Here is a 27,238-nt window from a genome sequence, read left to right as displayed (position 1 = left end):
AGAATGTTAGGAAACTTCTATTATGGGATGTACATTGATTTTCCATTTTTTTCCATCTAGGAAAAATTATTTAAATGAGGATTAGTTTACACCCATCCAGTAAACTGAATGGTTTACCCTTACCCTCTTCCAGTTTGATACTGCGAAAATCAAATGCACAATTAATAGACTAGAAATGTGTAGAACTACTCAGTAGTGAATTGGGCCTGTAATTTGGAGATGATATTCATGTGTGATATCAGTTGATGTTTAGTTCTGATAGGTTTTAGAAATGCTTATTTTTCAACCTCCCTGAAACCCCTAAGAAGAGTGAAGGTGGCTACAGTTCTGATAAACAGACACCTGGCACTGATATCACACTTCCAAAGTTGCTTATTTTCATTTTTTAAACAAATCAGTTACTACTATGGCAGTGTAAAGATCTTGTGACGGCCTATTTTAAACAAAGTAGGAATATAAGCTTAACAAAACGGAGAACTTCCTTGCATTGTAAATATATATGCAAAAATTCAGCCATTAACGAGCACTGATTTTTTGTTTCAGGCAGCTCAGTGCAAGGAGACTGAAAACTGCATGTCCTCGTGTGCTGCTGACTGCAGAATGCACTGACAAACCACAGCGTTGTGTCTTTCCTGCAGCTTGTGGGCTGAAAATGCAGCCTGAGAACTCAGTCGGTGCTGAATGGGACAACCACAGCAAATCTTTTTCTTTTTTGTTTCAGAGGACACACATCACTCACAGCTCAGAACTGATGAGTGCACTGGTGATATTTATTCTGCTCACTCTCAACTTCCCCACCCTGCAGCAGTTGTTGCATCTGGGCTCTGCTGTGGGGAAGTTTCCTTTCACTGGGATGGGACGAGTTTGCCTCTGGCCCTCTTCCCCATCTATCTTCTGACCTAAAAATACTTCTAACATAAATCAAAACAACCTGTATCTTATTTTGTCCTTAAACATTATTCTCGTGCTGAACTTTGTATATTTAGATACTGTGAAGTTAGAGTATTATTAACTAGTATTAGTGAATAATTGTAGAATTGTAATGTTTCATGTTTATGCTTTTTATATAACCAAAATACTTTATAAAGTGAATAAGTACAAGTCTAGAATGAATTATGGCCTTTCGCACTGATGATATTTATTTAATTAAAATTCCTAATCTGAAGAGAAAGGGAAAGAAATCTATTTTTTATCTTTCATTTCTGACATTAGTTCTACACTTTTTCACTGCCAAACTATTATAGTATTACAGTAGATATATTTTCTGAATCTACTGCTGACGCCACATGCCAAGTAATATTTCCATCATATCACATAAAACATTTCTATAATACTCTTGCACTATGAAGAAACTAAGATTGAAATATTACATCTATGGGGAGAATCTGACCTGTGTCCCTTCTTACATAAGAAGATGTGTGGTGCTTTCAGCCAAAACTGAAAGAAATAACTTTTAAAAATGGCAAAGAATCTGACCTTAATCAAGGAATGTCTGCACAAAAATATTACAAAGATATTACAAATTACTGTAAGGTGTCTTTTACCATTCCAAGAAAATAAATGTGCTTGCCATAATATGAAAATGCAGCAAACATTCCACAGGCTAGTTAATAAATCAAAAATAATGAATCAATATAATAAATAGAAAATATCTTTACTATGTAAATTCAAATTCTGTCATTTGAAAATATAGGATACATATATTTAGAGCTATGACTACTGAGAAAAATGAAAACTAAGAAATGTAAATGCTGAGTTTTTTTGCTTCAAGGCATGCATCCTACTTCACAAGCTGAAATTTTTATTCAATAATTATTTCCAATCCTTTTCCAAGACATTTTTCACTCTTTTTTGCAGTGTGTGAAACAAAATCTCCCTGACCAAGAAGATAGATCTATGCATGCCTTGGTTGGATCTTGAATGGACAACTTTAATTCTATGACATCATAACACTTCCTCTTTGTGTTCCTATGTAAATGCTGGACTGCAGCATCTCCAGGTCATGTGACAGGTGAAAAAGGACCATTTGATTTGAGGGCTGACCAGAGAGGTCAAATGGGATTTTAAAATTTTCTTTAAGCACTGATGGTTGTCCTTCTGAATTAAAGCAATTGGTCTGATAAGGAGTAAATCAGCTGCATAAAGAGAATTTTTATCGTCTCAAGATGGGCAGTGGAGCCAGTTCAGAGAGCAAGGAGTCGGCCAGGAGATCCAGGGAACTGGAAAAGAAACTGCAGGAAGACGCAGAGAGGGAAGCCAGGACAGTCAAACTACTACTGTTGGGTAAATAGAATAAAAATTGTTCATAATGCTTTTCCATTGAGGGATTGTTTTTCTCTGGAATTACATTTCAATACAGTGAATTTCTCACCTCTTACTATTTTATTTGAAGAAGACAATTCTGTAATATATGTTTAAAATATTTTCTGGCTGTGGCCACTCATGAAGTCACAAGGAACATGTTGGGAACAGCTATGTCACTCCATGTATTCAATTTGAAATGTTCTAAATCCCTGACTTTGAATATGTTTGAGAAATGAGAACCTGTTGTTAGAATAAATGTCATTATACAAACTAACACAGAACATAGCAAACCTATCTCTTTTTTTTTTCATGGATCTACCCTCATTTATTTGCAGGGAGATTAAGATAAGTGGTTGCATAAAAAATCCACAGGTATCACAAGATATTGATATTGTTTGTCTTGCAAAGAGTTTCATTCTATTTTTTAAAGAAGCAGAAATTGATTTAGAATGGCTTTTTTTGATGTATAATGAAGAGTGGAATGAAAAGTACTCAGATGAATACAGATAAATATTCTCACAAAATACTATTTCTTATCCCCACTATGATCAATTTCTTAGCAGACAGAGGCTGTTATAGTAAAAAAAAGACAATTTTTTTTCTTCATATGACTTTATTCTTGTATTTTTTTTTCCATGGTCCTGTGCAGCTTACAAAAAATATCTCAGAGCACATTAACACCATCATTGTCTTAATATTTTGCTTCTAACAGCCTCTTGTAAAAGTTAACAGTGATTTCTCCCAATGAACAGAAAAGTCTTTGATCATTGGAGTGTTTCTCTTTTTGTCTTTCTTGTAACTGCAGTTCTTGCAAATGCTTTTAAACTTACATTTGTTCAGACAAAGCTAGATCCCTTAGATAAAGTAAATCAACTCTGTTGCTCTGTATCTTAGTAAAAAGGTCTATTTATACCTGTTAAAAATCAAACAATTATTAACCAAAACTAAATCAGAGAAGAAAATGCAGGTTTTTCAAATAATAATAGGAAAGCAGCAGTTTGATTCTCTTTATGTGCCATCACTATTTGGATTGTGGCTTACAAAGCTTTTCAGTCCAGTTAAAAATGCCATGATTTTCTGTGCCACAGTAATATAAAATAGTGCTCCTAATGAGGAAAGTTTAAGTTGATAAAAAAACCCAGAACAACATCTTCATTTGAAATTCCATAAATTTAAATTAATTTATATGTATTGTTAAAAAAAAGAAATTGGGACACTGAGTTAGAACCAGGATTCATCTAATTCAGCATATTGTCTTTGACCTCATCCAACCTTATCCATGAGGAAAAAGTAAGAAATCCTTTAAGAAGAATGTATAGGATAAAGAGGAATTTTCCAGATAAAGAGGAATTTATAAGTTAAGCAGTTTTATCTTCAAGCTTTTATGCCCTTACAGTATTACTGAAGGCTGTTTTACAGCAGGACACCAAGTAAATTACTCCCCCCAGTGAACATATGTATGTATTTAGTATTAAGGACTTCAGTTTTAAATGTTTCCTAATGTTTATAATCAGTCTTCTTCTGACACTATTAATATCAGCCTTGAGATACTTTTAGTAAAATATTTTAAATTCAAGGCAAGCTACATGAAAAATGCTTCTATTATGTTCATTTCCAACCTGAACATATTTCAGTTTCATTAGCTACACAAGCACTCTTTTCATGAGACAAGATCTTAAATACTTCTTTATAGATTTTCACAATATCTTCCTTTACTCATATCACACATGATAAAAATTCAAATTTTTCAGTGGGTAATGTTTTGAAAGGCTTTTTGTTTTCCCTGAACAACAAATCAGAAAGTCTTCGTAAAAAAAAAATATCGAAGAGACAAAAAAACCCTAAAACTTATTAATGCAAATTTTATTGTTCTTAAAAAAATGGGAGATGAATAAACTATATCTGAAGCCTATTGCACTACCAGAGTGAAAGTGTCTTTGGAACATGTGGAACCAGAGGTGCTGAAGCAATGTGCAGAAGGGGGACCATATTATGCCTTCTCTAGGAACTGTGTGAAACGGCCAGATAGGAAAGGATTAAATTTACCATGTTCAGATTTGTACCTGTTATCTTTCCACACCTCTGAGGTGATATCAGAAATTATACAAATTTTAGACTTTATAAATCAAGGACAGCTCTATTCAAGCCAGCCTAGTCCTACCTAGGCCTAGCTTTCTGCTCAGCCAGACTTTATAATGCCTTTCTATTTCAGACCAGATGTCATCATTTCTTTTTGCAATAGGCAGGTTGGTAGAAAATACTCAAAAAAAAAAAAAAGAAGAGATGCATATCAAAAGATTTTCAGTGTAATCACTTTTTTTCTTACACTTAAAATATAAAAATAATAGTGTATTCTGACTCTTTTCAGAGAGAGTTATTTAAAATCTACGGTAGTGTCTCTACAGCCTCCAGCAGATCCCTTTACAAAAAAGAGACATTATATTCAGAATAAAAGGCACCCTGTTTGTTTATGTTAGGTTCTATGACCTGGGCAGACACACTATCTGGGTTGAGATGATTTACAGTTTATAGGGCACGCAGATATAAACTGGGGGAGGAGGGGAAGTCTGTAATTTTCTGCCGTTCTTCACACGCTGGCCAGGAGCCAAGAGCATTAAAGTCCTCTCTGCTAGGTGTTCCCATGTTGCCAGACCTATCCCATCCCCCAAAATGTCCACAAATCTGGTCCCTACACATGTATACTTCAAAAAGATGAGGTAGTTTTATGAGTCTGGAACAAACTCCAAGGTGAAAGTTTTATTTCCTTTGTATCAGGGCTGTGTTTGGCCTGCCACATCACCTGTGGTTTGCATGCTTTGTGGGATGCCAGCTTTCAATTTTTATCTGTGCAAAGAACAATGCACACTCCAAATACAGCCAAAATAGCTGATGCTCACAGTGATGTTTCACAGAAATAAGAACTTAGATTCAGTTTAAGCAATCATTAATTTTTTTTATTTATTTACTTATTTATTTTCAAAGTATTATTCCATGTCTCATTGTCTACAGTTTTCACTGTCAAGACAAAAGCCACCCTCAACAGAACTGGTTGAACATCTTCATCTCACTTTACTCCCTTTTGGGGCACACCTCACACAATTTAATTTCCATATCTGCTTCAGGGGAACAGAAATTGAAGCTCTTTAAATTAGTATTTGTAGCAAATATTTTTCTCCACTGATTGATTATAAAAGGTCTCTGGTAGGTAATCTGAATGTAGAAATTTATAGATACTTTAACACCAGTTAAATGAATCATTTACTGTAGTACTGAACCTTAACTTCCTGTTATTAACACCCAATATTACACCTGCAAACACAGGCTTTGGGCATAAAGAGAGCCCAATAATCCCACTGATGGGAATATACTGATTTTGTTTTTGGATGGTAGGGCAGTATTTAAGGACTTTATTCTCTCAAGAGGGTTAGATCCTAGAATTTTTTTCTCAAATTTCTTTCTGTCATACACTAAGTTTGTTGAGCTTCATAAGAGGTATGATTTCCATTCTAGCTCACAATATCCAGAGCTCTGAATGGAGCAAACAAAGCTCAGGCACAGGTGTGAAATATTTTCTGATTTTATTTGAATGTTTTCCTTTACTGCTTTTTGCTGATTTATGTCATTGTCAGTGGGTTTTCTGACAGGTTTTGAACAAAGTATTCAGCAGGGGTTTTTTATTTCCTTATGTTTAATTCTGGAAAACTTTCTAAACTAAACCTTTCCTTCCACAGGGATAACAACTGTAAAGAGATTATAATTCTTTATTTGAGACAAAAAAGCACCTTAATATATAAGAACCTTCTTCAAAGTCTCAGCAGATACTAATCTTGAAAGCTGGTACTCTCTACGTCTATCTAAACAAATTCTGCTTAGAAAAAACAAAAATACCAAATCAAAGCTAAGACCCTGGGTTCTGTTTCTGCTTGAATTTGTGAGGTTTTTACTGGGTTTCAAGACATCCATGTTTGTTTTTTTTCTCTGTATCTGCTCTGTGTACATGCCATAGTGCCCTGCAGGGAAGAGGCTGAGCACTCCCAGAGCAGGAGGCAGATTTGTGTCAAGCTGCTGGGGGGCAGCCCCTTTCAGCCTTGCTGCAGGACTGTTCCCCCTGAACCTGCTCTTCAGTGCCAGGATGACCAGAACCATGGCAGGCTTGGGACATGGTGGGATGCAGCTCTGGAATACCCAAAGCAAGAAGAGATGCAGGTTACAGCCAGCCAGAGTTCAGCACCTCACTTAGGGTGAATGTGGCATGTCCTGTGGCATGGTGGAGGTGATCTCTGGGAAGAAATGTTGATGTTACTGGCAGTGGGGATATCTTCCAGCTCCCAGGAACAGTGCCTTCTGAACAACTTGGTGTTTCAGGCATTGACTGAGACTTTTGTGTCAGTACTCTCTGTGCAGTTATCCATGGCAAGGAAATAGACAAAAATGAGAGTAAATTTAAGCTGGATCTTAAATAGGCAAGATATAAAATATGGCAATGACTTATCACTAGTATCAGTCAGAGGGAGCCATAAATCTTCATAGCTGACAGAGTTTTTCAAAATTCCAATTAAGTTCTTTCTGAGTCTCAGGACAAGACTGTTTGTCCTAAGTTCTCGTCTTTGATTCAGAAAATCTGGGCTTGAAAAAGATGCCTTCAGCTCCCTGTGTCACATTAGATCTTTTGTGATGCACTTTTCCCACTATTTCTGCAAGTTGAAATCCACAGCAGCAGGTGGAAGTTCACCTTATCCCTGGTCTTCCACACCAGGGATGGCCAAAGGAGGATGTTACATGGTGAAGATAAGGAATAAAAAAGGAGCAAAGAAAATTATTCCTGACCCACTTCCTGGCATGACAATGCTGCTACAACTAAGATGATACTCAGTGGTGAGACCAAAGTCTGAATGTCATCTGTTGTTTAGATAAAAGCATTATTGGATCATAAATTAAAGATGAGCAGAGGTAGAAAAATGCATCCAAAATATATAAATTATGCCTCTCACTCTATTTTAACACTGTCTTTCAGGTCTGGAAGAGAAATTAATTTCCATATTATGTTTCCTGGCATTTTTCCATGAGGTGAATGTATGAATTCTCAGTACAGCCTCCTCTCTTCCCTGCAAAAAGTGTAGCAAACAGTATCTTGCTGACAGGCCTTTACCTAGTTCTTCAGAAGGTCACTGAAATATAATAAATCATCTACAACAAATTTGCATTTTTTCCAAACCATGGCAGATGGCAGCATCAGCCCATTTTGCATGGGCTTGTTTTTCTCTTGCACTTTCTACCATTCACATTATGGGTTTCAGAAAACGCTTTGACTATGGCTTGCTGTCTTTTGTGATTCATTTGAGTAAATTAGTCCTTGTCATTTGAATACTGTTACCTTTACAGAATGTGTTTGAAAAGTCTGTAATCAGTTTGTTCCATTTACTGAGAAGTCTTTGGTTTAAAAACCCAGGCCTCAGATTTTGATTTTTTCAGAAGTGTTTGACACCACACCATGGGGGAAAAGGGTAATCTACAGAGAGAAAAGCAGTAAGGAATCTTTTTGTACTTTTTTGTACACCAGACCTTTTGATACTTTCTCTCACTTTATCCAGAGATCCTTCTGGATAAAATGTCCAGGTCAGAGCTGGATAACCGAGTTACACAATGGGAGAGCAGCTGGCTCACAAGTCAGGCACAAAGGTTACAGTGAATGGGGGGACATCAGGCTGGGGACCTGTCACTGGTGGGGCTCCACTGGGCTCCATCCTCAGCCTGCTTCTCTTCACCATCGGCTTAAATGCTGGACTTGTAGGACTACTGAGGAAGTTTCTCAAAAAAAAAAAAAAAAAAATTGGAGAAGCTGTCAGTTCCCTCCTGGGCAGAGAGACCCTGCAGAGAGATCTCAACAAATTAGAGACATGGGCCATATGAAGTTCAAACAGGGACAGGGCTGGATTCTGCACATAGGACAGGGCAACCTGAATGAGAGGCTGGACAGCAGTGCTGGGCAAAGGGACCTGAGAGTCCTGGTCCATGGAAAGCTGAACATGGGCCAGCAGTGTCCTGGCAGCCAGGAGGGCCAGCCCTGCCCTGGGGGATTCAGGCACATCATTGCCACCCAGGACAGAGTGCACAAATTTTGGTAATAAATAGTTCAGTTTCCTAAAAATCTGACAAATATTTGTCACCTTGAATCCTGTGTGCAGTTTTTGGCAGCACAATGTAAAAAGCCATTAATTAATTGGAGAGCATCCAAAGAAGGTCCAGGAGGATGGTGAAAGGTCAGGAGGGGAATTGTTATGAGGAGCAGCTGAGATCTGTTCAGCCTGGGGAAGACTGAGGGGAGATCTCATTGCAGTCTTCAGCACCCTCATGAGGGGAAACAGTGCTAAACACTTCAAGATCAGTGGCAGGACTCAAAGAAAGAGCATGATGTTGTGTCAGGGGAAGTTTAGGTTGGATATTGGGAAAAGATTCTTCACCCAGAGGGTGGTTGGGCACTGGAACAGGCTCCTCAGGGGAGGACTCACAGCACCAAACCTGCAGAGTTCAAGCATTTGGATGATGCTTTCAGGCACCTAGTGTGATTCTTGGGGTGTCTTGTGAGGACCAGCATATTCTCTGATTCTTGAATCCTGTCCTGTGCATTCACAAAGTTAAATCCTCACTTGAGATGCTTTCAAAATCCATCTCTTCATTGGCAGCTCTTGCAACCCTCATCACTCTTGTTGACCAGAGATGATAGTCACTCGTGTTGATATGAAATGGAGACACTTTGCATTGTGATTACTCAATTTCCATGAGATAAGAAGGCAGATTAGTAGCACACAATCTGGCTAAACCTATGCCCTAGTTCTTCAACTGACTGTGTAAGAAAAAGTCTGCACCTCCTCAGCAGCTGTGGGGTTTTCCTGCAGAATCATTTCCAAGGTGGAACTGGTGCACTGCTTTGCATGTCTCCCACTTCCAGCCACAACACTTCATGGCAGAGGAACTGACAAAAAACCCAAAAAACAGTGTTAAGACTTTTGCTCATGTGCTGCCTTTGCATGATGAGCTAGACCACATGTAAGTCCTTGCATTCTGGTTTTCCAGTTGCTCATGGAAGCTGGTTAAAGGGCATGGAGCTGGCTAATTTGGCTTACAAAAGGTCATAATACACATTAAAAGAGCAGTTACAAATCAAGTAATAAATAGGACACTATCAGAGACAGTACTTTGTTCATGTTTTTGTGCCCATCTGCCAGAGATGAAATAAAAATATTATCCATATTTTATTTAGTTGCTAATTAAAAATTCTGTACTTTTCTTTAATTGACTGAATAGTCACTTCTTTTCAAGTGTCCCTTTCCTTTTCAGTATTAATACTTTTACCCAGACTTTGCTCTTTTTAAATCCAAATGGACATTAGGGAGGGCTTATGCAATGAGAAACTAAGACGCTTGTACTTCTCTTCATGGATAGAAAATTTGGTGTTCCAGAGAGTTATTTTTAATACTTGCTTCTTATTCATCTATCAATCATATCTTCTCAACATTCCCCTTCTGCAGGTGCTGGAGAGTCAGGAAAGAGCACTATTGTAAAGCAAATGAAGTAAGTATCTGAATATGCATATCAGCTGTTGAATGTGGTATTTGTTGTATAAGCTGTCTAGCTAAAGTCTTATTACAATGTTTATGCTTATTTGAATAAAATGCAAAGAAACATCATTCAAATCAAGTTTCCATTCAAACACACTATAAAGAAAATTACCAAGTGTCTGAGACACACAGGTGGAGTGGTAGTCAAATCTGAATGGCCAAATCATGCACTGGGCCATGCACAGAGACCAGGGAATCTGCTTCCTTGGCCTTGGTGGGAGGTGGGAATGTGACAGTATGAGAAAGGCAGTGAGGGCTCACCCACCTGGCAGCGCAGCAGATGCAGATGCCAGTGAAGCAGATGCAGTGTTTGCAATTATCAGGCCAGCCAAGCCAACACACTTGTGCTGGATACCCTGGCAGCATCTGATGAAGTGAGGCTTGGGAACCATCCTGAGCTGGAGACAGCACCACCCTAGAGTAGCCCTCAGTTAATTCATGTCTGCTCTTGAAATACAATGAAATAAAATAAAATTATTAGGAGTGGTCATTCACACCAAGTGCAATTAAACTGTGGAACTACTTGCTGTAGAATGCTGTGGATGTTGTTAATTTGCAACAAAAGTTCCGGGGGCAAATTTCAAAATATTCACATTGTACCATAGAACAGAGAGGGGTTTCTTCCTATTTTTTTTTTTTTTTTTTGGGGGGGGGGGGGGGAGGCGGGGGGGGTGGTGAGTATTTCAGTTTGGGTTTTTTGTTTGTTTTGTTCCTTTGTTTTGTTTCATTGTTTTTTCCCCCGAATTGGCCTCTATAGATCATTCTTGGTCTCCAGAACTCCTGTCGAGTTTTAAAAGGTCTCCCACAGGCCAGGGGAGAACATATTTAACCACCAGCCTGCACAGGGACCAGCTGCTACCCATAAAACCTCGGGGAGGGATTGATGTAAGAGCTGCTTTTAGTAAGAAAATGGTCAGCACAAAAAGTTTTGGTGCAATGATCAATCTGGAAAACAACCCAGGCTGTACAAGTTCATAGGCAGAAGTCCCAGTTCCAATTTGGACTGACTATCTGTTTACAGAGATACTGTGGGTACCTCGTAAATCTACTGCAAGAATACTTGTAGTTGTTTGTTCAAAGTGCACAAGGTGCCTCACAGATTGAAGTCAGGAACTCCAATTCCCTTTTTTCATATGTAGTAAAACAGGCTACAACTAAATTCATATGTATCTTTCTTTAAGGGTAGCCAAAATGCTAATTATGTATCTGGTTTAAACTAATAATCCACCAAAGTTCAAGGGACCATACTTAAAAGTGATGGCAAATGTCCTCCTTTACTGTGCAACCTGATAAAATAATGCTGTTGTGTCTAGACTTATTTTGATAGGGAGGTCCAGGTTTCGTTCCTAAATCTGTCCAAATACAGAAAAAAAATTACACAGAGATTGTAGCTGTTTAGATTTAATCCCAATTTGTGAGCACCAATCTCTTCCTGTGTAAAAATTAAGCCACTTGTTTATGAAATAGGTAATACTATTCTGAACTTAAGTTCCCCTACCTCTTTATCTTTACCTATGCATTTTAAAGAGATAAATAAAAAGTATTATGTCATAAGAACAAATTTCTACTATTTAAGCAACTCATTTTGTAATAATGCACATTCAGAGCTATCCACCAAATACTTTGCTATTTTTTTTTCCATTTAAATAGTAGATACATTTATTTCTGGTTTGAGTTCCATTCAGGAGACCCTCCTTATTCAGCAAACCATTGAGGTGTGTTGTGCTCAAAGTTTCCCCAAGCAGGAGCAGATTAAAGATGTCCCTGTGAATTGAACACTTTAAGAAGGCTGATAAGCTTTGAGAGCATGGAGGAGGGGGAGAACACTCCAAAGCTGAGAGTTATATTTAAGGACTTGTGCATTTATGAGCTGTCAAATTGATCACAAATATGAATTATTTTACAGGAAAACTGTTCATAACCTTCTGTTTTTTCATATAAAATATGATCTTTCTGTCACAACCAAGGACCTTTTTCAGGGGTTTTTTTTGGGTTTTTTTTCCGTTGAAACCCCCAATATTGGAAATTTTTTTTCAGGGAAACATAATTTTTTTCTAAAGACCACTGCTAGCTGCGTACAAAAGAAATATTTTTGCTGAAAATGCAGTTTCCAGCAAAATCATAGTAATTCTTTGACTAATAACATAACTTACTAATTGATAAATCCCTTTTTTCTCAGTCCTAATTAAAATTATATCCATCCACTAAGCTTTAAAAATTATCTTCTGATACTCAAAATTTAGGTATGCTGCAAGGCCATTGCAGCATAAAAAGATGAGGATGGTTATGAGAATTACTAAAAAGAAAAAAGAAATCTCTGGAGCTCTGTGCTTCTAACTGCATAATTTCCAATGTAAAATCTAGCTTTTTTAAAACCAAGTTGTGTATCTCTGGGCTGTGCTCTTATTTAGCAGTATGAAGCTTCTACAAACATTTCAGTGAATGGAAAGCAGGAAGCAAAATATTTGGTAACTCATCATGTCTGTTGAGACTGAATCAAAGCCACCTATCTGATGAGAAGCCCTGCTTTTGTGAATAGAAGCCTCAGAAGGCTGCATCCATAAAATGGGGGAGTGGTCTCTTCTCCACGAGCTCCTCTTTTCTCTTTCTCACAAGTTCAATAAGACGCCTTTGAATCTTGCAGAATTCATTTGAATTCTTGATGAAAACAGCATTGAGAGAAAAAAAAACAAAAATCAAAGCTTCAAAAGAGAGTTCATAGAGTTGCCTGATCTATAAGTGATTGGGAAAACATTTTTAAAACTTTTTTTTCCTACAGATGTTATTCCTACAGGCACAGGAATGCAACTTTTGAATTTTCTGACATCCATAAATCAGAGAGATGTTAAGACACATCAGTTGTCATCTGGGTTTTGTGTGTGTTTGTGACTGAATTATTTTCTGACAGGGCTGACTTGGCCACTTAGGTAGCTCTCTGCAGAGTGTATCCCAGGCAAGACAGGGTAAAATACCAAACCTCAAAGCCCAAAAATTCTGTGTTTAATAGCCTTCATCTCTGACCAGCTGAGGTGAGGAAGAATAGAGCCTTGGTTCCAGCAGCCAAAGCAGTTCAGTGTCTCTTCATTGAGAGCACACCAGGCCAAAGTGGATGGAGATTTCATCCCTTTTCACGACTCTAAGATGTCTCTAAGACATGATAAAATCACACTGACTTGGAGAACTTAACCACATGCCTTTTTTCAGTCAAGGAGGATTATGAAATTCTAATTCCTCTGTCAGAATTAGATTACTGAAATGGATTACTAAGGCTCTTTAAACTCTGGAGTAAAATGTATGTCTCCAAAGCCTGGAGATAATAAGACCTTGCTATAACTAGAAACTGTAGCTCAGTTTCTAGTTATGATGTGCAAAGAAATATAATTTGTTTGTTTGTTTGTTTTCTTGATAAGTGCCTGCCATTGTTGAAATATTTTTTTTCCAGTAATTTTTCTATCTAGGTAAGATTCTGGATAAAAATCAGAATGATTGAACAAACAAAACCAGCCCATGATAATACTGTAGTTTCTGATAGTAAAACATTCGGGATCTAAGTACAGAAATGCATCTTGCCCTGTATCTCCAGAGATGGACCTGCCTCCTGTTCTAGACTCATGCCTTGTTTTAAATTAACCTGCAAGGGGAAAAACAGCATCTATTCACTCAGACTGGGCACAGAAAATTAACTTCACATAGACAGAAACTGCTGATGTCCTGTTCTAGCAGAATAGGCAGATCAACCATTGAAAAATGCTTTCTCTAAGGCTAAATGGATTCAGTTCTTTCTCACATTGACCACAAAAGCACCTGATCAAACTTTACATTACTTTTTTCTTTTTTTCTTTTTTTTTTTTTTTTAATGTGTCCCAAGAGCGTTTTGTTGTTGTTGTTGTTGTTGTTTTACCAGGATCATCCATAAAGATGGTTTCACCCACGAGGAACGCGTGGAGTTCAGACCTATCGTTTACAGTAACGCAGTGCAGTCTATCCTGGCTATTGTGAAAGCAATGACTAAGTTAGGAATCGGTTATGAAAACCCTGCTAGAATTGTGAGTATGATACCCTTTCTCTTGAAATAGGCATTGGAACACTTTTTTTTTTAGTAATATAATATGTAGAGACTAGTAGAACAAAGAGGATCCGGTATTTCCTTTATGACAGTGGAAACTGAGTGCCATTTGAGTTACATGTGACAAAATGTCCTTTCTTATTTTTTTCCCTCAAAACTGATGTCTGAGGTCTAACCTTTGCACGAACTCCCATTTTGATTGCTACAAAAGAAATATTTGAGTTGCAAAGACATTAAAAAAAAAAAAAAAACAAAAAAAAAAAAAAAAAAAAAAAAAAAAAAAAACAGAAAAAGAAAACACAGAACATTTTCTATTTTCTTAGCTGCTTAGTCACTTATTTATTTCTATTAGGAAATGCAAAAAATATATTCCTTTTATGACCAAACCTTGGGGTTCAGCCATGTAAGGAAAGGTCATGTAGACATAATGGGAGCATTTCAGTCTGTCTTTGCTCCTGGAGCAGAGACCTCCCTGTTGTGTGGATGCAGGACTAGCACCACAGAGAAGTGGCATCCAGCATTCCTGACACAGTCAACAAGTCTCTGCACAGGCACAAGGAGGTAAAGCCACAGGAAGAAGACCTGTTATCTTCTGTCAATAATGCTGTATTTTCAAAGACAGAAATAAAGGAAAAACTTTTCTTTTCCATGCAATGATTTAGTCTGTTGGCCTGTAATTCAGATCTTGTTGAGAATTTCTTAAATGCCTGTCAGAATATCAGTTGATTCCAGTTTTGGCAAATTCTGCCTAATCCCTAGAGGTTTATCTTGGAGAGAATAACATCTGCTTATCTGAAAGAGCTTTACTTGTTCCAGAAGTCTACATTTCATTATCATGACATGTGGTACTTTGACCTAAAAAAATGATAAACAAAACCTTCAGAGGTTACTAAAGCTCATACTGGCTTTTGACAAAACAGAAATTAAATATTTTCCACAAATGCAAGTCATTCGAACGAATGTAGCAAGGCCCAAAAGCAGCACACAGCAAACAGGGCAATGTTAATGTGCTGTATAAGGAGCCATCAACCACCCTGCATGGCTCAAGCCATGGCTACAGCTGGACCTTGCAGCACTGGCCACGGGTCCTGCCTGGCTCAGCACAGACACCCACCACATGGTGCAGACTCTGCCACCTGCTACTGAGATGTGTTCTCCCTGTGCCCCAGCATTTCAGTCTCTTTTCTCAACCCTGGCAAATTTTCTGAGATATCTGCACAGGCTCACTCTATGCCAGTTTCATAGACAGCCTTTTCAAGGGACTTCACAGCACAGAGAACTTGTTAAATAGCCCAGTCTGTTTCTTAGGATTATATATAACCAAATGCAGAAAATATACAGCTTTTGTAAGTTTATCATTTATAGCAATCGGCTCACTCTTGCTGGCATTGCAGAATAGACCTCTAGGAACACAGCTGAATACATCTGTATAGAATGTCTGCAGTGTCTGTCTTCTTTTCCCCCAGAATGACAGAAGAGTAACCTGGATGTGATTTTTAGAGGAAATAGAAATTTTGGTCACATTTACTTGAATTGCCACTAAGCATTGCCTTTCCTTCCAACAACCTCCAAAAACTTAGCTTACATTTCCCATAAAATCATAAGCCATTCATAAGCTTGAGTTGTTTTGATATAAGCTTTGATTTCAGCTGGACTTTGTTCTTGCTGGGTGCTCTGGTCCAGATTTAGCTGCTCAAAGTCATCTAGTTCAAGGACCAGGATTATCTTAGTCCCAAAAGCAATGTGCTTATCCATGTTCCAGGTCTGCCTCCAAGTCTTACTGGTACAGAAAAGGCCTTAGCATTTAATTTAAAGAACATCTGTTCTGGGGATCGAGGTAACTTTTTATTTCTGAAACATCATTCCAATCTATTTTTAATATGAAAACCATCTGAAGTCTTTGTAAATGCCAGAAAGAAACAAAAAAATTGTACAAATTATGTCTGTGATAAATTCAATCTGCTGCTATCTTCTTTTATTATGTAAGCACCAAAACCCACATGTACCCCCTTTTGCATAATAATCAATGAACATTTACCCTCTACACCTAGAGATTCTGAGCTCAAGGCTTCTCACTGTAGGCCATTCAGCCTAGAAATCCAGTCTAGTGGGTGGGTAGCTGTAATCACTCCGTGATATGTCATATCTGGAAGCAGAGGACATTCCAGCTCTTATCTTGCGAAGTGTGCACCCTGGAGACAAACGCGGGGCACACGCGGGAGAGCGTGACTGGCTTCTGCTGATGCCAGCCCTGCAGGAGGGGATGGGGGTGTGAATGGAGCTGGTGCTGTTTGATGCACAAGGACAATTATCCTGCTGTCTTCCTCCCTCGTTCCAGTGAAGGCAAATTTCTAGTGGTTATTTCACCCATTTTTGCTTTTTTTTCTCTGTGCCTACTCAATTTCTATTTTTTTTCTTTCCTCCATGCCTACTCAATTTCTCTTTCAGAAAAAAAATGCAATGTTTAATTTTTGATCTGTCTCTGACTTTCATAAAGTTTCCTATAAACTGCAGCTCCTCTTGAGACATAAAGATATAGCACATTCCTAAAATAAATTTGTTAAAAATTTTTGTGAAGATGCTTCCTGGTTTTGAATAAAACATAATCCCTGCCAAAACAGCGTCTGCCAGAATCCATTTATACTTTTACAACTATTGACTGCAAGTCACTTGAGTTGTCTACTTCTACAACTAGGAAGGAATTATGTTTTATAATTATCCCTTGCTGTAGCAGTGTATCAAATTACTATTTTAATAATGTTCTTTATTTACAGTAAATTCCTACAATGTTAACTACTGAAAATAATTTTTTTAAATGAAGTAGATTAGTTTAAAAAATTTATTTGACGAGGAAAGAAAAAAACTTTTATTTGAAAGGAAGAAGTTGCAGAGTAATATATTTAAAATATTTGGGATTTTATTCTGTAGCAGTTTCTTCTTCCCCACATATGGAAAATGAAATTCACTTGTTACATTCACTTCATCACATTTCTTACTGGGGTCTAAAGCTAGAATTTTTTTTTCTTACATTCAAAACCACCTTTAAATATAGATTTCCGCATTGATATAGTTATAATGAGTTTTAATTTTAGATGTCCTTTTTAATTCAATTTTTGATACCCTATTACCTAATATAAAAGCCTTCCATCCAAGTCGGACTATTTGTGAATGTTTATGGCAAGCTGAAACTAACCCCTCAGATGGACAAAACAAAACAGTAAAAAAGATGAAAACTCTGTGTATCACAATTTCATCCTAACCTTGGCCACTACCTAAAGGGAAGAGAGCTTGTAAAAGGATGTTTACACGCACAGGCCCGTGCATGATGACCTGACAAAAACAGAGAAAACGAGGAATTTTGCCCTTGCGATTCATTATAAACCAAGCACATCTTCAAGGAGGTGAAGGGGCACAGCGCGCTCGCACAGTATTTACTGAACTCTCTCTTTAGGAAGATGAAAGGAAGCTGTGTGCCATGGCAACAACTCTGGAGGATGGCAGGCTGTCTCCTGAGCTGGTGGAACTCATCAAGCAGCTGTGGTGCGACGGCGGGACGCAGACCTGCTTCTCCAGGGCGGCCGAGTACCAGCTCAGTGACTCGGCGGCGTAGTAGGTGACACCAGCTGCTGAGCAGCTGGATCCTGCTGCAGCTGTAACCGTGCCCCATGCCCAACAGCCTGGGGAAATCATGGCTCGTTAACCTGGAAAAATTAGAGGGGGTTGGTAAGGTTTATAGTACACCAGAAATTGGAGGAAAGAAGTGAAAATGCCGTTTCCGAAACGGTTTGTTTCTGTGAGTTAGTTTCAATGGTTAAAAAAAAAAAAAAAAAAAAGTAAAAAATAAGTGTATTCTCCCTCTGAGTATTTCTAAGATTGATAAAATGAGGGAAAAGTGACTTGAAACAGCTTAGGTTTTACCTGGAGTGATGGATCTTGCAAGATGCTAAATGTAAGTCTGGAGGAAACTATAAAAACTTTCCTCTAAACTAACCCGGCTGCATGGACAGATCTTCTCTGGGCCATTGCCACCTCAGCTGGACCAAGGGTGCTGCAGCTCCAACCTAACAGCCCCAGTTCCATTTCTGAGCCCTGGGAGGTGCCAGACAGATGAGCAGGGGGCTGACTGGGGCTGCCCAACCCCACCAAGGATCACCATGCAGCTGGACCACATCTCTTACCTCAGATGTAGTCAGTGGTTTCAGAGTTTTCAGGAGTTCCTGTCTTGGCTGCTTCTGCAGCCATTCTTGCAGGCTCCAGCCCTGCTTGGCTGCCATCTCAGCTCATACAGGGCCGTGGAGGGAGATGTCACTGTGGCAGAGTCTTTCGTGAGTGCTCAAGTCTGACTCCAGACCTGGGACAGAGGTTTGAGCAGAGGTCCATCTTCTGGGACCTGGAGGTTTCCCCGCTCCTGGAGCTCCTCCTACAGGCTGAGGACACCTGCAGGGTGAAGCCTTCCAAGGTGCTGGGTGTCCCTTCTACAAGGCAGGAAAAGAAAGGCATGGCTTTCTCCTTTCCAAACAGTGTTGGACCTCAGGAGGCAAGCTGACGGCATCCATAGTTCAATGATTGTAGATACAGTGCAGGGAAGAGGCAGAGAAAATATTAAAATTTTTCATCTCTTTGTGTCTTCCAAACAAGAATGAAAACCTTTTATATGAGTCCTAAACAAAGAAAATATTGCCTGTGTTGATTTGTGCCTGATTTGACAGTATTTTATAGCAGTGTTGTATTTTTATAAAATATTACAGAGCCATTTTTTTCCAGCATACCCCTTCTGACAGGTTCCACTGCCATTCCCACTAAAAGTCCGTAACAAGCTAGTCAAAATAAGTAAAAAGAAAACTACCTATTAAATTTAAAAAATAAAATTTAAACCCTGTTTACCAGTTGGCACGCTTTTGTGTACACTCTGCCTGGCAAATTAGGTTTTGTTGTCTAGCAAAAAGACAGGAGAACCTAAATCAATTTCCTCCCAGTGCTACTGTTTGTTTTAACTTGCAAGAGGTTTCAGTATTTAAGGAGGTTAATATAGATTGTGTCAGTAGTCACTATTTATTTCTAGACTTACGTTAAAAAACAACTACAGTGAAATGTGTTTCATATGCTTGAACATTTCTGCTAATTCCTTGAAAATCTTGATTCTCTGTCTTCATCTTTTGGTACCTGATGCTTCTAAAATTCTAGCCTTTGGCTCTGAACCATTAAAATTAACTTAATATTTGCCCTTGCTGCTGGGCTTCTAATGATGATGTCAGAGTCAGCTACAGTCAATCAACCATCTAATGCTGCAGTTCAATTTCTTTTAAACCTGAAACCCTGTTTCTCAGTGCCTGTGAATCAGAGTATTGATTAATACTGTGTAAACTCTGACTTTCTGAGGTTATCTTCTCTGACATTTTTCATTATTAATTCATGCTAATGAAGTTTGATCACTGCTTTTCCTTTATGTGTTGAAAAAAAAAAAAAAAAGACATCTCCTGAATAATAGAAAAATTCCCTCCTGGTCAAATTTGGCAGGAATTTCCCCCTTAGAACTGGAACTGATTTTGTTTTAAAACAGAATGAAGGGTATGCAAGGGTAAGATTGGGATGATAAATTGTGACTTTAGATGTCATTGTACAGCTGCCAGGAGTACATGGTGCATCTTGCTAGCTCCATCATTTTCCTCTCAGGGTAGGAGTTCTGTCACCTCATCCAAGCCAAGGAGGGACCAGCATTTACTGACCTACCAATTTCCATTCCCTCCTTTCCCAATGAAGAGTCTCCCCTTGGAGCTGCCCATGGCTCTGGGAAGAGCCTAAAATTGCCTCCTGCTCCTTTAATTAGATATTTGGCTTGGTCTAAATTTTTATGCTATTACAATTGGCTGTGTTGAATTGAGTTTAGGCACTTGTGGCTAAGAATTATGAGAACTTCATTGCACATTCAAGTGTTTATTTTAGTGCTTACATGCCTTATAAATAGCAAAACATCCTTTGTTTCTGCCTTCCACAAAGGTGAGCTGAGATGAGTTTGCCTCAGGCCCTACTCAGAAACAGAGCTATATTGTTTTTTTTTTTTTTTCTTTCCCCAACAGATTGTTTCCTGGCCTCAAATTGTGGGAAAACATTGAATTACCCATATCAGGTTCAAAACCCCTTGCAAACTGAATACAGTTTATTCAACTTAAAAAAAGAAAATCCCACTTCCAAACACTATGTGGAAATACTCAAATAAAAAGCTCTAGCTTTTTAATTTTTTTATTTTAATTTTATTTCATTCTTCTTCTTTTTCTATTTTTTTTAACTTACAAATCCACTGAATATTGCACACAAGGATAGTGATCTGTGGGGTTTCTTTTGGAAGATTCTGGTTAAATTGAGCAGCAGAACTTCCTGCTGGGCAGATTTAGTGTAGAGAGGAAAAAAAGAAGGCATGGAGCCTAATAGACATTAGACACCCAGTGTTTGGTTTGTCAGAGACCAAAGGCTACAAGTAGGAAGGTGCCAACTGGACACTGAAAACACTTCAGCTGTTGTGCAGTTTCTTGCTTTTGGCTTTGGTCTTTATTTGAATATTAGTAGCTAAAATGTAGGAAGTTACTCAGGCATCACCCTTTCTTTTCCTTTTGTCATCTCATAACCCCTCTGCACAGACTCCCAGAGCAGCCAGCAGGATTCAGAGGCTCTGCCCAGCTATTTAAAGAAAGCTGTCTGCCCCTAGAAGAGACAGGAGCAGTGTTGGACAAAAAACATGCTTCAAAGATCTGGTTTGGGTCCTCATATAATGCAGATTTTATCTCTGTATATCAGAAGTAAAAACAGATAATCTAATTTTTCAAGGGCTCATCAGCATACTAACCCAGGGCATCCTCAGCTTCATTGAAGCTTTTGGCTTTGACTAAAAAATGTATTTTTTAAAATCACTGTGTACCTTCTTGTAAATTGAGAGGTCTACAGGGAAAACAACACTCAAAAGTGAATTCCCTCAAAATATTATGCCCTTCCTTTCACTTAGGAAGGAAAATACTGTTGCAACCAGTCTGACAGGCTGAGGTGATTCCTCATGAATCTGCTCCTGCAGGATGCTTGAGGTTCTTCCCCTGAGGCAGCAAATTCCACTTGCTGAGAGAAAATAGCCAAAATGCTTTTGCTGACAAGGTGGTTTTCAAGCATTCCTAAGGAAAAGAAGGATTTTCCTTAGCTGCAATTCTCAGAAAGATATGTATTATGTGCAAATGAATTTCACTTCTATATACAAGAAAAAAAATAGGCTCTGAATTGTGGAACTCAGTTGTCTAAAACCCAACAATATTGTATTTAAACATGTAACTTACATAACATATTTAAAAGTGGCTCAGTGTGGAACGATGATGTAATGGGCATTTCACTTTTTGAATTCCCCAACCACCATTTCTCTCTTACTCTCCCCAGTTACCTCAATGATTTGGACAGGCTGGCAAAGCCAGACTATGTCCCTACTGAGCAAGATGTCCTGCACTCCAGGGTGCAGACAACTGGGATTATAGAGACTCAGTTTTCTTTCAAGGATTTAAACTTCAGGTATGAAAGCCATATTTTACAGTCTTCTTGGGGTTTATCTTTCTGAAGTATTTTCTTTCACAGATATTGTCTTACTGCTATCACTGTGATATCATTGAATCAAGTCTTATTTAACATTTTTACGCAGCTGAAAAAGCAAGATATTTTATTATCAGGACTCCAGCTTTGAGCATAAAATGGACCATTATAAGCAGGTCACAGAATACTGGGTTCTAAAAGGACCTTTTTACATATGTAAAAGTCTAAAAAGGTTTTGTTTTATTCTGCCATTTGAAAAATTGTGACATGAAATTTGTGTACTTAAATGTCCTGAAGAGCACACAAAAAGCATTTGATGTCTACCAATTTGCATGCACTCTCAACTTTTCACTCTTCTTTTGAGAGTGGAAATAACTGCTTTTAGCACTGGAATGCCCTACAGTTGGCAAAAACAACAACAAAAAAACCCAAACAAACAAAAGAAAATTCTCTCCCATGGGAAATTTCAGTATTATCAATCATGTCTTCATGCTCATTTAAGATGAAAACCAAAATGTTCAGAAAAAAATTTTGAAAATAATGCCTCTGAGAAATTTGAGTGAATTGTTTTACTCTTTCAGATATTCAAGATCTAGTTATGCTTGGTGAACCAATTAAGAACATCTAATTGCACATGAAAATGGATTTGAATGAATTATTATTGTTTCAGAGCTCTATAATGTTTTTCTCTGTGGACTGAAATCCATTTAATTCTTAATTTAAAGACTGGGGTGCATATTGAGGAATGCAGTCTAGACAAGAAACTGCCTGTAGAGACAGATTTATAAAGCATGAGGATTATAACTTTTACATTTTTCATTGGGCTCCTTTTGATCTAATGTGCCAATTAAGCATTCCTCAAACCATCTATGCTACCACACAGATGCTTTAACACAACAGAGATTTCACACACAAAACGAGATCCTGAAGTAGATGTCTCACAAATAAATTGTTATCATCTATCAATATTCTGGTCACTCATGAAAATTCATGAGACACTCACAAGTGCTACAGTGCAGTGTCACAGACATCATCTGCTTTTTCTCTGATTAACGTATTTCCAGACAGCTTTGTGCACTGGAAATTTGAATGCCTTCAGTTACAATCATAGTTCATGTAAGAAATAAATTCAGGGTGGAGGGAGAAACTATCAGAGGAAAATCGTTGTTGACATGGATGCTATCAGTCCTGATACTAGAGTATCAGCAGTGTTGGTGTTTGGGTCTAGCTGAAATGCAGCACAACTGGGAATTTAGTGACCTGAGTGTCTGCAAAAGGGAGGAAGGCTCTTAATGCCACAACAAACACAAACCCCTCTCTGGGTGGTGTTTTTACCCTCTCTGCTGGGCATCACAGTTATGTTATGTGAGTAAATTCATTGGAGGTTTCAGGCAGTTCAGTAATGTTAGGTAAAATCACCACAGAGGAGTCTGAGGGGTTGAGTTTCTAAAGTGGTGCAGAACAATTATAAATCCATGTAAAACAAGCCAGGTACTGCTACTTTGCATTGTCATAGCGATGCAAAACAGCTGGAGGATCCTGATGTCTCTGCACCAAATTTGATAAGTACTATAGGAACATCTGTAAAGAGAGGAACACTTACACATTCAGAGTGAGTTTTGGCTGATGTTCTGATGGGGCTTCAGGTCACAAGCCATACATGGATTCAAAAAAGCCATGAACAGATGCCTCATTTACTAAACACTTGTCCCTTTACTGAACTGAATGAGACAGAAAATATTTTGTATCTGTGCAGTGAAAGTCTGAATCCTAGTACTGCTCCAGGGAACTGAATTACATTTTCACAGAAAACATCAATTTTTATTTGCTCCTTGCTTCGTGGTTACTTTGCTGGTTTAGTGCACTTTAGCTTATGTGTGCTCTTCAATATATTTCACTAATGTTGACTTAGAGCTCAGAACATATTTAAATGTATTTCAAAGGAGATCTGATCTTCATAGGTCCTCTTCTAGTGTCCTCTCTATTCGTGTGGTAGGAGGAGTTTGACAGAAATCAGGCAAGCTTTGTTTTAGTCTTCAGGCCTCCTGTGTGTACCATTGAATGAGTATATAGTTAATTCTGTATCTGCAGCTAAGCTTTTCAAGAGCAGTTCTGGGAAAATATAGAGATTTCTAGACTAACTTTGACTATCTTGGTAAAATAAGATCACCTCATTTTCTACCACTTATGGACGGACTTTGGTTTAACATGTTTGGCACGTGTTAAATTCTGGGCTGGGAAGAGGAAAGCAAACTAAGGCTAGTCCAACAAAAACTGCCCATAAGCATTACCTCTGGCCTTGGTCTTGTCCTTTTTAACTGACTTCTCATGAATATTCAAAGAGCTCACAGGAAGTGAATGCTGATTCACATGATTATGTATACTGAAATAAAACCATCTTGAAGATTAAATTTTGAAGTTTTTAATTTTTTTTCCTGCCCTAACCCTGATTTCAGAGTTATACACCACAAATCAAGAAAGGCATGTAATTATAGGTGACTTTTGACTACTAATCAGAGACAGAAGTCAAGATACTTTATTTATGCTGACTCCACTCTTCAGTAGACTTTCTGAACTCAGTGAAGATATGCTTGGAAGAATGCCGTTACTATTATCAATATCTTGTTCCACAACAATTTCCCAATTTCCAAAATAATTCACTTTTATAGACACTAAATAAAAAAATTAAATGTACCAGAAAAAATTGATTACTCCTCAACATTATGAGCATTGGAAAAAGTTTCATTTTTTCTAAGGATGAAAAAATTATAAAAAATAACCTTTTTTAACATCAGCTGCATTGCCGATGGTGAAGAAAACAAAGGACTAAGATACTGCAAAAAAACAATGTTTCAGTAACAAATTATTCTTACTCTGTTTACTACTGACATGATTGTTTCTTGTTGAATTCCATTATATTTGTTGCTATAAGCATTGAGTTGTGTTTCATTTTCAAATACTGCAGGATCCAGAGATCTAATGCATATTCTTGAAAGAAGGGGTAATCCAACAGGGGATTAGGATTTACAGTATTAAGTTCAACAGCAGGCAGCACAGGGAAAAGTCATCATGCACACTAGGAAACAGAAAACCTAAGGGCAGGACAAATTTGGTTTTTTATGTTCTCCCTGCTTTCTAATGCATTTGAAAAATCTTCAAGTTCTGCACCTTTTGTTTCAGAAAAACAGTGAAAAGAAATCCCTGGCCCTTATCACTGAAGAATTGCAAATGGGAGTTTTGGAAGCCAGGGCTAAGGGCCTTAACTAGGTCCCAGCTAGGTGTGCCCAGCTGGCTTTGGATCCCACAGAGAGTCCATATAAAGTTCATATGACACTACCCAAAGGTAGTAGCAATTCCTGGCAAAGGGGTAAGGAAATTATTGCAGAGAAGGAGAGCCCTACAGTTCCTGATGTACAAAGGTAGGGATGCCTACACTCCAGGAACTGCTGCTTAAGAGCAGCACATGAGATGGACAGGGAAGAGACCCTCCAAAGGTGTGATGCATGTTGTGTACACAATTCACTGTTGGGAAGTGAGCTCAGTGGTCACTCCAGGGCAGTGAGCAGATGGCAACATCTATTTGTGCACAACAAGGGGTCAGTGTGTGACTGGCCTACAGTTGTATGTCTTATTGGTAAACGTGTCAGCTCGCTGCAGGAAAACCGTGAAGTAGCAAATGGCACTGGATCTGAGGGTCTTCCATTGATGTCTCAGAGCTCTGCCCTAAATGATTTCTGGCCTCCAAGTCTTAGTCCTGCACTGAGCACCACCACCTCAACACAAAGTGCTACATGAAAGTACTGAGTATTAGTCCTACATGCAGGTATTTAAGCCTTTTTATTTCATTTTATACCCACGACAAAGCCATGAGTAACAACACACAGCACTCCTTGACCTCTTGGGGTAGAAACAGACTAGTATTTGGAAAAGCTGTATATTTGCCATTCATCTCCATTTGAACTCTGTGCATTAAAAGCATGACTACATCCTTATTAGAGCTTTACATTGTACATATGTTATTTTTTCCTGCAAAGGATGTTTGATGTGGGTGGACAACGATCAGAGAGAAAAAAGTGGATTCACTGCTTTGAAGGAGTTACTTGCATCATATTCTGTGCTGCACTCAGTGCCTATGACATGGTTCTGGTGGAAGATAAAGAAGTGGTGAGTCAGAACAGACAAACAGCCCTTTCTGCTTCTAAGTTTTAATGTACTCCCTGATGGTACATTCCCATTCTCTGATAACCATTTAAAGGCTATTACACTGTATTGGTTCTTTCCAGTAAAGAGCATTGCAGTAAAAATGACATATGGCAATGAGATTTGTCAGTCTCATGTTTATCTTTTGCACCTCAACAGAACAGAATGCATGAAAGCCTTCATCTGTTCAACAGCATCTGCAACCATAAGTGCTTTGCAGCCACTTCCATTGTGCTGTTCCTGAACAAAAAAGACCTCTTTCAAGAGAAAATAACAAAAGTTCACTTGAATATCTGCTTTCCTGAATATAATGGTAAGTTTGGAGTGTTCAGAAGAAAACACATTCAGATATTTAGTGTAGGCCATGCATTATAGACTAAGACTTTGACTCATGTCACCTATATATAAGCCTTTAAATATTAAGCCTCTTATCTCATGAAAGAATGATATGAGACAGACAGAGCCAGAATTCAACTCATCTCACCTACTCACCATGCTTGTCCTTGGGTGGGTTCATTTCTTTCCCTGAATGAAGATGCTTATTTCTGTCCACTGGTGGTAGAGGAAGCTAAGCAAACTAAAAGTTTCAGATGGCTGAAGGGTGCTGTGGTGGACTCAGCCAATATTTCAGTACAAGTTAGTATCTTATCACTCACACACACACCACAACTGAATCCAAGATTTTTGTCCCTATTTTAAGAACTCGTTCCATAAGGGAAGTCTGTCTCTTTTTGCATGTCACAATAGTCTACTGTGACACTCAAAAATAACTACTGGAAATTAAAAGCCACCAGATGTTCCCAGCTGAGGCAAGAGAATTTATAAGGCTGTGTCAGAAATTGCCAGAGAAAAACCAGTTTAGATACAAAATTTTCATACCTAATGCATTAAGTTAATTCAAATAGAAAGCAAAGCAAAAAAAAAAAAAAAAGGCAGAAAACATTATTTCTTGTCTCTTTGCAGTCATAAGGATGTACCAGTCAAAATGTGTCTTCTTTTGTTTTTCCTTGTCTTTCCACTAGGACAAAACACATTTGAAGATGCTGCAAATTACATCAAGAAACAATTTCTAGATTTGAACATAAGGAAACAAGATAAAGAGATCTATTGTCACTTGACGTGTGCCACAGACACCCAGAATGTCAAATTTGTTTTTGATGCAGTCACAGACATAATAATCAAAGAAAATCTGAAAGACTGTGGGCTTTTCTAACCATTCATTCTGTTGTTCAGAGCTTCAGTCCACTTTCCTTTCTTTATCTGATGCACTGATCAAAATTGAAAAAAATTCCTCTAGGTAAGAAAAAATATCAATTAGTCACCCATTAGGATCCATTGAAGGGTTGGGTACAGCCTAAGCATTGCAGACCAACACAGACCTTCCTGATATCATAAGAAAATTTTAAAAATTGTTCCTGTTCTACAAAGATGACAGCTGATAAATCCTACTGGAATCAAAGTCACATTCATTTTTAAATCAGTATCATGG

The 27,238-nt window shown here is 38.2% G+C and overlaps 1 protein-coding gene across 1 annotated transcript; it reads left to right on the top strand.

The window, feature by feature from the left end:
* The first annotated feature begins 2,165 nt into the window (after nt 1–2,165).
* On the top strand, nt 2,166–27,003 carry GNAT3 (G protein subunit alpha transducin 3). The gene is made up of 8 exons (XM_066320265.1): nt 2,166–2,283; nt 9,834–9,876; nt 13,828–13,969; nt 17,441–17,598; nt 21,403–21,531; nt 25,584–25,713; nt 25,909–26,062; nt 26,772–27,003. The coding sequence occupies exons 1-8, from the start codon at nt 2,166–2,168 to the stop codon at nt 26,960–26,962; spliced, it is 1,065 nt and encodes a 354-aa protein (XP_066176362.1). The 3' UTR covers nt 26,963–27,003.
* Nucleotides 27,004–27,238: the final 235 nt, after the last annotated feature.

Source organism: Sylvia atricapilla, chromosome 5 (assembly GCF_009819655.1).
Source record: "Sylvia atricapilla isolate bSylAtr1 chromosome 5, bSylAtr1.pri, whole genome shotgun sequence".
Taxonomy (NCBI): Eukaryota; Metazoa; Chordata; class Aves; order Passeriformes; family Sylviidae; genus Sylvia; species Sylvia atricapilla.
The sequence above is the reverse complement of the archived record's forward strand: the minus strand, read 5'-3'. Positions and strand labels throughout refer to the sequence as shown.

Bases quoted from the DNA above. Each gene is read 5' to 3' on its own strand.
- GNAT3 (XM_066320265.1), top strand. From the start codon at position 2,166: ATGGGCAGTGGAGCCAGTTCAGAGAGCAAGGAGTCGGCCAGGAGATCC. The intron at 17,599-21,402 runs GTAGGTGACACC...TACTCTCCCCAG, and splicing joins CTCAGTGACTCGGCGGCGTA to TTACCTCAATGATTTGGACA. The intron at 25,714-25,908 runs GTGAGTCAGAAC...GCACCTCAACAG, and splicing joins TGGTGGAAGATAAAGAAGTG to AACAGAATGCATGAAAGCCT.